The 12,434-nt window shown below is 41.8% G+C and overlaps 2 protein-coding genes across 2 annotated transcripts in view; one reads left to right on the top strand and one right to left on the bottom strand.

Annotated features, from left to right (window-relative positions):
* Nucleotides 1–1,772: 1,772 nt before the first annotated feature.
* On the bottom strand, nt 1,773–11,713 carry PPP6C (protein phosphatase 6 catalytic subunit). Its single transcript, XM_034752128.1, has 7 exons — nt 11,421–11,713; nt 9,757–9,852; nt 9,037–9,102; nt 8,315–8,456; nt 5,763–5,842; nt 3,767–3,976; nt 1,773–2,715 (listed from the first exon to the last, which is right to left on the bottom strand). Exons 1-7 carry the CDS (start codon nt 11,493–11,495, stop codon nt 2,467–2,469), a joined length of 918 nt encoding a protein of 305 aa, XP_034608019.1. The 5' UTR covers nt 11,496–11,713; the 3' UTR covers nt 1,773–2,466.
* Nucleotides 11,714–11,729: 16 nt separating this feature from the next.
* The window catches only part of RABEPK (Rab9 effector protein with kelch motifs), an 8,934-nt gene continuing 8,229 nt past the window's right edge, over nt 11,730–12,434 (top strand). Inside the window, 2 exon segments of the mRNA XM_034752127.1 lie at nt 11,730–11,799; nt 11,802–11,820. Of these exon segments, the coding sequence (XP_034608018.1) occupies nt 11,745–11,799; nt 11,802–11,820 (74 nt within the window). The 5' untranslated portion in view covers nt 11,730–11,744.

The raw sequence follows: 12,434 nt of genomic DNA on the forward strand, positions 1-12,434 counted from the left end.
ATTGTCACGTGTAACATTTTCTATTACTATATTGGATTTTCATCAAAGGTGCCCTTCCACCAGACACAAAAACAAGGTTAGTATTATGAGGGGGGAAGAGGAGGGGGAACAGCCACCACTGAAACAACATCAAAATATGCTATATAGCATGAGAGGGGAGTTAAAGGGTTTTTGATATTACGTAGGTAATCTGTACCACTCAAAAGCATTAAAGACAGTAATTAAATACACAATGTAAGATAAAATGGAAGAATTGCTGCAAGAGGAGTTTTGAAGTAAATGAAGTGAATTATTTTAATCACATAATAAGAATTAAATGAATTTCCAGTGTTCCACAATTACATTAGTAATTAGATTCACATTCTTGTAAAACAAAAATCCTCCTCCCCCTGCCAAGTTATTCCAGGGTTCAAGACATGGATATTTCAGCTGTTGACTGAATAGAGCTCAAAAATGTCTGCAGAAAAGTGAGTGTGCTTCTCCTATTTCAGTTTATACCATTTAAAATTAAAAAAAAAAAAAAGTCCAGATCCCAGTAAAAACTGCACCTGTTGGTCGCTGTACCAGCAATGAAGTCAATAGGAGGCCAATGAGTCTCTCTGCTCAGTGCTCTTTGCCAGATCTAGTCATAAATTAGTATCTTGCTCTTCATTTTACATGAAGTCAAAAAACAGAAAATTTAACAGGAAGCAGTTTAACTTTTATTACATTTCCAGAAGCCAGAAAGTTTTATCCTATAAAAATAATTTATTGGATGTTCAAAACTACATTAAAAAACTAAAGTGCTTTATTGTTGACTGGCTTCACCAGAATATTTTTGGAATGTTAAGAAAGTAGTTGAAGTGAAAGGGAAATCAGATTGCTAAGTCCCAGTTAAATTGTTAACTAGAGTCATTAGAGATGCTATTAGTCTTTAATATAGAAAAGAAACAGAATAAAAATGCAACAGAACCCATTGGTGCTGCCTGGATGTGTTATACAGACACAACAGCCACAGTGGTGATTTTTTTTTTAAATCACTTATCCAAAAAATGGGCAGATTGTTTGTTTGTTTCAAGAAACAAGTCTTGGATTCAGAAATGTTTTTACTTGCACTCAAGAATTAAATGTCTACTACATTAAAATAAAATCTCAAGTTTTCTTTGGTAGGTACCAGGTTATCTACTGCCAACTGTGTATCACTTTCCACCTGTTGAATCGGTGCTGACACAATTACAGATATTTAACACTACAATTTTATTAGAGAGGCTTTTACCAAAATTTTGATATGTAATTAGGTATTTTAAGCACAAACAGTTTGATTCTCTGATAAGTAACTGTAAAAGTGGATTTGTGGACTTCTGTTTCTCATTGACTTCTACGTCAAATCCACTTGGTTTACAAATATCCCTACATCTTCCAGCCATCTACAAGTCAAGATTGGTGTTATATCCAGAAATAGATATTACAGTCAGAACATGGTTTAACAATTTTGTTGATTTGCAAGCAAGAACTGGACCAAGCTCAAGTCTCCTGCAGCTGTATTGACTCTGCAACTACTAACAGGAATGACCAGCAGTAATTTATTTTAGTGAGTAAATGACTTATATACACACAAGGAGCAGATGTACTGAATCATGTCATTTCTACATAGTCACTTTTCAGAAGAGAACCTCTTTCTTAAGGATTGCTTCCAAAAAACACTATTGTTAAAACTGTCAGTTCTATACTTGATAGCCAAAGGGTTAAGTAGTTCTTACTGCGTAGGGAAAAAAAAAAGACATGCTCACATCAACAAAGTAGGATTTTTATTTGCAATATTTAACCTAGAGGTGGGTTTTATTTAAGATGACTTTATTAAAAATACAAGGTATCTGAAAAATCAGAACAATTATTATAATGTACAAATTCAATAGCTGTAGCAGTTTTTTGTATTTTTATTGGAATCCTAAAAAAAGGTGGGGGGAAAGGAAGAGACAGCCCTTTAGACCACTTTTATTTTCACTTAAAACAAGATCTAACAAGGACGATTCAATTTTACATCTCAGACATGTGTACACAACACAATGCATTTACAGTCCCATCGTGCACACTAGGTAATAACTTTGCTGCTGAAATTTCTTAAAACTTACCAAACAAAAAGTTGAATGATATAATGGGGCCAAAATAGTTCCAATGTATTATGATTTTTTTTTTTGTAAAGGGAAAAATGTTTAACCTAAAAACAGACATATGCAAGAACTACATGCAGCAGGATAAATAAATGTCAAAGACATTTCACAAGCATTCTCAAATGAGGGAAGGCATGTGAGGGGGGGGGGAGGGAGAGGAAATCGAGACACTGCTACAGACACCATAATACACAATACATTTAGATAATTTAAAAATAAAAAAGGCAAGAGGCAGCATTTCAGCAGCAAAGTGCTCAATAAAAAGTATAGAGGGATAGTACAAGGAAATGGGGAAACAGCAGGATGGGAAAAGATCTCAAAGGAAATACGGTGTAGTTGTTCTAGGAGGAATTACGCGTTCTGAGTCTGGAACTGCACGGAATAACTTTGGTTCTCTTGTATTTACATCTTTAAAGACCATGATTGATGCAATATTTCCACAACGGTAACAATAATTTGGAGCAGACCATACTGTTACCAACTTCTCATCAAACATGAATTTATAGCCTTCGTGCACTAGCTGATGTGCTCTGCAGATGAGTTTTAAGTTGTTGATATGAACAAACTGTAATTTAAAAAATATAAATATTTACAGTAAATAGTTACATATGCTTAGTACACAACAGCTCTTTACTACTTAGAACATTGCTGTGTCTCAAGATTTCAGTATTTTATTCAAGAAGAGGTCTGCTGGGTAAACCTGCAGACAAAAGCCTTCTACAGGAATCACCACTGAGTTTAACTGCAGATGATACCATTCATTTCAGACCCCTGGCTTTTGCCTCTAACTCCTGAGACCTACCAAATTGAGATAGTTGTTCTCTTTCACAGCAGAAAATCTAGTTCATCAGAAGCTTAGAAACTAGTCAACCAGTCAAGAATGTGTTAACACAACCAGTGGTGCCATAAATGGACAGGGAGATTTCCCCCCCCCCCCCCCCCAAAAAAAAACAAGTTGAATGCCATCAACCCAAATAAGTAAAATGGCTACACAAGCACCACCTCTATTTGCATATTTTTAAGGCTCATATAACGTGTAATATGTTCAGGCTTTTTGGATTATGACACTACAACAGCTCCAAAGGCCAGATTATACTACAAATCAGACACTACTAGTTCTGGTATTTCAATAATCTGAAAAAGGTTGACATGTTTTAGTGAATGGGTTTTCCCAGAGTTACTGAAGCTTTTGTTCAATGGAAGACTAAAGTGGGAGCTTTGGTGAGAAAGAGAAATGAAAAATGTTTCCATCCAAGTATCTCCCAAAGCCAAATCACCTCCTGTACTAGGATAACCACCCGATAGAAAGATTGATCACCATCTCACCTCAAGAACAAAATAGGGAGTTCACAAACAAAACAGATGTGCAGGTTGTTGTAGAAGTTGAAATGGCTTGTTACTAAGATTATCTTGAGATCTTTTATTATGGATTAGTATTAAAAGCAACCATCCTAGCTTACTCTACTGGTCTCCCTTGTAAAACGATTGCACTGTGCATAGTCAAACCACACAATGTTATTTCTGTTGTGCCATAGAGCATCAAACTTAAAGCTAAGCAATGTTTTAGTTCATTTGGTTCCTCAATAATTTTACATTATCTATGATGATGATTTTACCTCATTTGTGACCTTTGCACCAAACAGCCAGCCTGCTCCTCGGGGACTAATTGCCCAGGTATCAACATCCTCTGGATCAGACCAGACAAGGTCACAAAAGGCTCCTTTGTGGGGAATTTCTTGATTGCGTTCAATGGTTCGAATTTGATCCAGTGTCTTGATGTCAGGAGATAGGCCACCATGTACACAGAGAATCTGCTCATCTATTAACTGAGAGAAAGAATAGCATAGAAATGTAGGGCTGGAAGGAACTTCGAGAGGTCATCTAGTCCATCCACCCAGGACTAAGCCTACCTAGACCATCCCTGATAGGTGTTGACTAACATTTTAAGAATGTGACACTGATTCTACAGTGACACTGATTCTACAGCTTCCATTGGAAGCCTATTCCAGTGCTTAACTATCCTCAAAATTAGGACATTTTCTCTAATATCTAACCTAAATCTTCCTTGTTGCAAATTAACCCCCAATACTTCTTGTCCTACCTTCAATTGACATGGAGAACAGTTGATCACCATCCTCCTTATAACAGCCCTTAACAAAATTGAAGGCTTATGTCCTCTTTCAATCTTCTTTTCTCAAGAAGAAACATTCCTGGTTTTTTTTTTTTTAAGCCCTTCCTGATAGGTCAGGTTTTCTAAGCCTTTTGTTTTTGCTGCTCTCCTCTGGACTCTCCAGTTTCTCCACATTTTTCTTAAAACGTGGTGCCCAGAACTAGTCAGAACTCCAGGTGAGGCCTCACCAGTGCCAAGCAGAACAGGACAATACCGCCTGTATCTTACATATGACACTCCTGTTAATATAATTCTGGGGTGCATTAGCCTTTTTCACATTGATAGTGGTCTATAAAATCATGACTGGTGTGGAAAAAATAAATAAGGAAGTATTATTTATGCCTTCTCATAACACAAGAACTAGGGGGTCACCAAATGACATTAATAGGTAGCAGGTTTGAAATAAACAAAAGGAAAAAAAAAATTTCCCCTCACAGAAAACACCGTCAACCTGGGGAACTCTTTGCCAGAGGAGGTTGGAAAGGCCAAGACTATAACTAGGTAAGTTCATGGAGGATAGGTCCATCAATGGCTATTAGCCAGAATGGACAAGGATGGTGTCTCTAGCCTATTTGCCAGAAGCTGGGAATGGGCGACAGGGATCACTTGATTATCTGTTCTGTTCATTCCCGTGGGGGCACCTGGTATTGGCCATTGTCAGAAGACAGGATACTGGGCTAGGTGGACCTTTGGTCTGACCCAGTATGGCTGTTCTTATGCTGACTCATTCAATTTGCAATCCACTATAACCCCCAAATCCTTTTCAACAGTATGACTGCCTAGCCAATTATTCCCCATTTTGTAGGTCTGTATTTCACTTTTTCCTTTGAGTACTTGCACTGGTCTTTATTGAATTTCATCTTGTTGAATTCAGACCAATTCAACAATTTATCAAGTTCATTTTGAATTCTAATCCTATCCTCCAGTTGCTTGTACCCTATACCAGCTTGGTGTCATCTGCAAGCTGTAGAAGCACACGCTTACCTCTATTATTCAAGTCACTAATGAAAATATTGACTAGTACTGGACCCAGGACAAACTCCCTGCAGGACCACTGTAGATCCTCCTCCCCGCCCCTCCCCCGATACCAAACCATTGATAACTACTCTGAGTACAGTCTTTCAATCACTTGTGTACCCACCTTATAGTAATTTCATCTAGACCATATTTCCCTAGTCTGCTTATGAGAATGTTATGCAGGAGTGTATAAAAATACTTTCTAAAAGTCATGATACATCAGGTCTACTTCTCCCCCACCCACTAGTCCAGGATTCATGTGTAAAGCCTGGAATATTTTTACTTTTCATTTCAGTTTGTCTCTAGACACTATGTGACAAAGGCCTCTTAGACATGTGCCTAGTGAAACAATGATGCAAAATAATCTGCTCTATATGTTTTTAAAGTGAGTTAAAAAAAAAAAAAAAAAAAAAAAAAAAACTTACAGCTGCTACTGTGAGCATATCAAAGACTTTGGTACAGTATCTCCAGGCATTTGCATTTCCGTATTTGGTTTGGCACTCATCTGTTAAATAGAGAAATCACTTTATTGTTTGACATTTCCCCCTCCCACACCCAATTCTGTTAAGGAAAAAACCCTCAAATAGTTACCCTAGAACTTGAAATCTCAATAACTAGATGAACAAAGAAATATGCTGGGCCACCAGTTAGGAACACTGACTGTAGTACAATGAGAGAGGATTTTTCTTATGGCCATCTGTCCACTCCACTGGCAGTGGTTCTCTCATTTCTTGCATATTCAAGCAATATTTTGGCACAGGTTTCCTCCCATCTGAATGTGACTAAAGGTGCTGCCTCCATAAAAAGCATCTTCACGCCCTTCACAACTCAAATCTCAATTTAGTTCACCATGAACAAGTCCTTGGTTCAATTCTTGTGATATGAAAATAAGTCAGATGCTACTAGGATGATTAAATAAGACAGATGCTTCTGAAGATGCTCTTACCAAAGGAGAGGAAGAGAGCTACAGTTGCTTTGTTTGGTTTAGAAAATCAACCTGGTCCAAATTATGCTATAGGAACTAATACCCCCATTAGGCCACTAAGGAAACTGAACAGACAAATCTTAGGGTTGTTTTTTTTTTTTTAAATAAAGAAGTTATTTCCACGTTTGAGTTGCTGAAGATCGTACTGTGAGACACAAAGAAAAGGCCTCACAAATAGGCTCTGCTACCTACTGTCCCTAAAGCAGTCACAGTGGCACAGCATGGCCCTATCTATACAGGCAGAACCAAACCATGCAATACATTTTTGGGTCAAAGAGGACAGAGCCTCAATGTAGTATTAAGTAACTAGGTTCTAATAAAAGGCAACAGAGGGTCCTGTGGCACCTTTAAGACTAACAGAAGTATTGGGAGCATAAGCTTTCGTGGGCAAGAACCTCACTTCTTCAGATGCAAGTAATGGAAATTTCCAAAGGCAGGTATAAATCAGTATGGAGATAACAAGGTTAGTTCAATCAGGGAGGGTGAGGTGCTCTGCTACCAGTTGAGGTGTGAATACCAAGGGAGGAGAAACTGCTTCTGTAGTTGGCTAGCCATTCAGTCTTTGTTTAATCCTGATCTGATCGTGTCAAATTTGCAAATGAACTGGAGCTCAGCAGTTTCTCTTTGGAGTCTGGTCCTGAAGTTTTTTTGCTGTAAGATGGCTACCTTTACATCTGCTATTGTGTGGCCAGGGAGGGTGAAGTGTTCTACAGGTTTTTGTATATTGCCATTCCTGATATCTGACTTGTGTCCATTTATCCTCTTGCGTGTGACTGTCCAGTTTGGCCAATGTACATAGCCGAGGGGCACATGATGGCATATATAACATTGGTGGACATGCAGGTGAATGAGCCGATGATGTTGTAGCTGATCTGGTTAGGTCCTGTGATGGTGTTGCTGGTGTAGATATGTGGGCAGAGTTGGCATCGAGGTTTGTTGCATGGGTTGATTCCTGAGAAAACTACAATGCATTGGTGACCGCCCAGAAAACACCATCCTAGCCACCATGGATGTAGAGGCTCTCTACACAAACATCCCACACACAGATGGAATACAAGCTATCAGGAACAGTATCCCTGATGATGACACAGCACAACTTGTTGCTGAGCTCTGTTGCTTTTTACAGATTCAGATTAACACGGCTACCCCTCTGATACTAGGTTCTAATAGATCTAGATAAGTCAGACCTAGCAAGCAAGGATTCCTTAGGCATAATGGATTAAGATATCAAGATTTATACCCGTTTCTCCTCATTTCCAGAGGGATCCAAAATCAAGTCCATTTTTGATTACATATTTTTTGAGGCAACTATTAGATCCTTGAAAGATTTCCTCAGGTCTTGTCATAACTTAATTGTAGTTCCAAAGCTTTCAGGCAAACCCACTCCCTCAGTTTATATTATTTGTGTTATTGACTAATACTAATCTTGTGTTCATTCACTAATATTGCCTCCTCTACTGCACCAGCAGTGACTTACCAGATAAGCCATCTTTGTTACCAAGTTGGTATAATTAGAATTAAAACCTATTATGTCCTAAGCCATAAAGAGAATTCTCTATATTTTGTTTTTCTACAGCACTTTTCAGACAATCCCAAAGCACTTCAAATATTAAACCTCAACTCCCATATTAAGCTCTTATCTGTGAAATTGGGATAAGGAAGTCTGAGGCATAGAGGTGAAGACCTATGGTCTTACTGCAAGTCAGTGACAGACCTGGAAATAGAACTCTACCCAGTAGATTAGAACATAGTCCTTTTCAAGACTATAATTACTGTTCCCCATACTATGCTACAATACTTCACTATTTGACAGTGTATACATTCAGATTGGCTTATTTCTCTGATGAATCCTATTTCACGATCCACTTGGGCTCTAGAAAAGCTATACACATTGTATTCAAAATCAAATTTACCAAAGAAAGGACAGAGAATCAGTTCACTGCATTTTTAGGTTAGTTAACCACAATTCAGAAACAGTTTATAAAGACTTACCATAAAATCCATATACTTGTGTTATCTGCCTGCTCTCATGATTCCCTCGCAAGAGTGTGATACGATCAGGCCATTTAGCTTTTAGTGCAAGAAGGTAGGTGAAAGTCTCAAGACTATAGTAACCTCGGTCTACAAAGTCACCCTGCAAATTAAAAATATTTTTACATAATAAATGGAAAAATGGTTTCAGAAGTGCACACAGTAACATATCTATTTCTAATTCCTCAATTCGTAAAGAGGCCCAACACCACGAGGCATCGTAGCACCATTAAATATGTTTTCAGAATTCAAATAGTAAAAAACAATTAAATGGATATTTGAAATTTCACATTTAAAACTGAAGCATTACTTCTGTGATTCTTATGTTCCCATTCATCCAAGAAACATTTCGGGAGGTCCTTTATTAGCCACTCAAATATTCTACTTCCCTTCTACTGCCAATGTAAGCTAGAGCTTTTAGATAGCAGGCTATAAAATGCATTTCCTTTCATGTGAACCAGCATTACCTATTTCAAATTTTAGGTAGACAAAATAAAAGCCACACACATTAACCAAGTGAAAGAGTAAATTTGGGAGTGGAAAATATGTTTACAAGCAAGAGAGTTAAAATGGAAACTAAAACCAAAGAAGTCTGAAATTTGTTTTAAATCAACAGTGTAATTGTAGAAGTGCTTTCCTTACACTTTTTTTGAATGACCAACTAACATTGAATATGTACATACCATAAATATGTAGTTTGTGTCAGGAACCTGACCTCCAGTTCTGAACAGTTCACATAAGTCATAAAACTGCAAAAAAGAGTTTGTCCATATTAAGGGTTCTGTTATCATTGTTAGTTAAGAGTGTGTTAGCACAAGTAATTGGAATTTATCTAGGTTTAGAGAGAAATAATCATTATTTTCAAGAACAAGATAAAAGTAGGTCTGAAAAAGTTCAGCTGAACAATTATGGCCTCAACGGACAGATTTCCCATTCATCCACGTGGTGTTAAAAAGCCACATGTAAACTGCTGACATACTGATTAGGTCTTACTTCACCAGAGCAGCTTTACAGTGTGCAAGCCCCTCGTATGCATAACGCCCATCAACTTCAAACGGAGTTCCCTCCTTCTAGGGTGAGCCCCTCTTTACATTGAACAGCTCAACAACTGCAGTTTAAGTGAGGGAGGCTAATTCAGCAATGCTTCTTAGTCTGTGAGGCTGACTTCCCAAAAGCACACTCTGGGAAAGTTAAAAACAGGACGTTTTTCTTCCACTGCACAAAAGCAGCTCATACAAAATATTGCAAATTACTGAACATTCAGCAGATGGTTCTGCTTCCCCGAACTATGCTTCCCCAACCATATATTTATATTCACCATCAAGCTTTACAGAAATGTTTGCAAGTGACAGACTCTGCTTGCTCTCTAGGGGTATAACATGCAAGTATTCATGCCATTTTACCTGTCCATGTATATCTCCACAAACTGTAACTGGTGTAGATACTGGCTGCACATTTGACTCTTCCAGCAGTAGGTCACACACATAATCACATAAGCGCTACAGAGAAAAAGTTTACACTGATCAGCCTGTGGGTTTTGTGCATTGTAATATCAAGTATTAACAGATTTATAAACTAATGAACTAAATTATTTGCTTTAGGATTTATTCAGGTACCAAATTCTCTAGACATCAATGAGAAACCATGCTGACATGACTTGGGATGAGAAACGTGTGAGAAAGTTTGGTTACACTTGAATTAATGTTTTAAAGCGCCACTACAGACTCATACAGTTTAACTATAGTCTCAGTGAGGCTCAGAGCAACAATTCACAGAATCAGTGTAAATTATATTATTTAAATGCTACATTAAATTGCAGTTTTGCTCTAAAAAATTAAACAGATTACCTCTGTGGTTATTTCATGTTTATTGTGTCAGTGATTTCTGTATTAGATATGCTCAGTTTACAAGGAAAGGAGTTAATTTCCAACTACAAACCCTAAAAACTTATCCTGGAATGAAAGACTCAAACTGGATTCTGTCCTTCTCACTCATCAACAACTAAGGTCTCAGTTACACCTGTGCAACCCCATGTTCTTCACTGCAGGTACATAGATACAGTTCACTGGAACTTGGAAAACAATTCCATTGATGATGTACAAGAAAAGAATAGAATCCTACTCACATACTCAGGCACATTGACTCCACTGAGTCATAGAAGCAGAGTACCACATTTATTGTTGCATGACTCTCCATATACAATGGTTAATGGACCACTTCTCTTTTAATGGTCTCACAATGTGAGAGAACTACTTATGTTAAACAAGCTGTTCCAATTTCCTATTTAGCTGAGACACTCTGGGCTTGTACACACCACCACTTCTGTTGGTATAACTTATGTCACTCGGGGTATGAATTAGACTGTAAGTGGCAGTGTGGTTTTCTTATGCCAGCTCTCCCACTGACATAGAGCGTCTTCACAATGGCACAGCTATGCCCCTGTGGTGATTCTCGTGTAGACTACGCTCTGAGTAGCTTTCCATAATGGAAAAAGAGCTCAGTAACACAAAAGTTGGTCTCTTTCACCAAAGTTGGCCCAATAAGAGATATTAGCTTACACTAGCTTATCTCTCTAAGGTACAATAGTGTGAGGTCTGCAGCATTAGAAGAGGCCAGTCACTTTTCAGACTAGAACCACACAGACAAGGATATTTCTTCCAGCTTGTACCTAGTCAAAGCAATCTGCAGAAGGGCCTGTGCTGCAGGTCTGGCACTGTGCACAAGGTTGCAGACAACGTCCCAGCCCTGAAGAGCTGACACTGGCAACATGCCGGGCTACCTTAGCAACAACCCTGTTTCTCGAAGGGACCTCCGGGCAGGGCGCCTGACCGAACAGCCGCTCGCTGAGGCGGGGATCGCTCGCTCCTGTCTCCGCTTCTCCCGGGCCAGGCCACTGCCGGCGCCAGGGGAGCGAGCCCAGACCGGGAACAGCGCTGCTGCCGCACCCCAGTGCGGCGGGGCCCCAGCGCCCGGAGCCCGGTCTGCGCTGGGCAGGGGCCAAGCCGCCCCCGCTCTCTCCCGCTACCTTCCGCCCGGCCCGGCCCGGCCCCGCGCCGCCGCCCCTCACCTTGAGGTCGTTCTCGGGCAGGTACTTGCAGAGCCGCGCAATCTCAACGTACTTATCCAGGTCCAGAGGCGCCATCTTAGCAGAGCAGCTGTGGGGGGCCGGCAACTTCCGGGGGCGGTAAAGCCCCTCTGCCGCGGCCACAAGCCGGAAACAAGGGGCACTTCCGGGGCGCCCCCTCCGCTCGGGGAGGAAGCCGGAACTCAGTCGGTCCGTTCTACCCAGGGACAGGAAACGGAGGCGCCCCCCACAGACCTCCACCAGGGGGGTGCATCCGCCTCACCTCCCAGCGTGCTCTGCGTCAGCCCTTGGCGCGCTGCGCAAAGCATGCTGGGAGCCATGGCTGCCCGGGCTGCGGTGCATGCTGGGCAGTGTAGTCTCTGTGGGGCCCTCCATATTCGAGGTGGGCGGCAAGGAGAGAGGCTTGACCCCGCCCCGCGGAGCGAGGCTCGGGCCGGCGGGGCGGGGCGGGCGGAGGGGAGCGAGGGCCCGGGCCGGGCGCTGTAGCCGGGGCAGCCCGCGAGGCGCGGTCACTTCTCCCAGTTCGCGGGTTCTCCGCCCCGCGGGGGCAGCGGCGGTGAGCGGGGACGGCTGGGCCGGGGCCTGGCTGCGCTGTCCCCGGGGGCCGAACGGGCCGGGACTGGAGCCGGGCAGTGCCCAGCGGGTCGCCCGGTCCTCCAGCCCGCCGGCGCGGCCGCTCCTCCGCCTGGGCAGCGCCGGGCACCCGCGTGGGGCCGCGCCATCAGCGGCCTTGTGGAGACGATGGGATGGGACCGGTCCTGCCTGCGGGGGAGGGTCTCGGGGGGATTTCCCCACAGGCGCTGGAGGGGTTTGGGGGGACTCGGGGGGGTATTTCCCCACAGGCACTAGAGGGGTTTGAGGGTCTCGGGGGGGATTTCCCCACAGGCGCTAGAGGGGTTTGGGGGGGCTCGGGGGGGTATTTCCCCACAGGCACTAGAGGGGTTTGAGGGGCTCGGGGGGGGATTTCCCCACAGGCGCTGGGGGGTCTCGGGGGGG

The sequence above is a fragment of the Trachemys scripta genome, chromosome 17 (genome assembly GCF_013100865.1).
Source record: "Trachemys scripta elegans isolate TJP31775 chromosome 17, CAS_Tse_1.0, whole genome shotgun sequence".
Classification (NCBI taxonomy): domain Eukaryota; kingdom Metazoa; phylum Chordata; order Testudines; family Emydidae; genus Trachemys; species Trachemys scripta.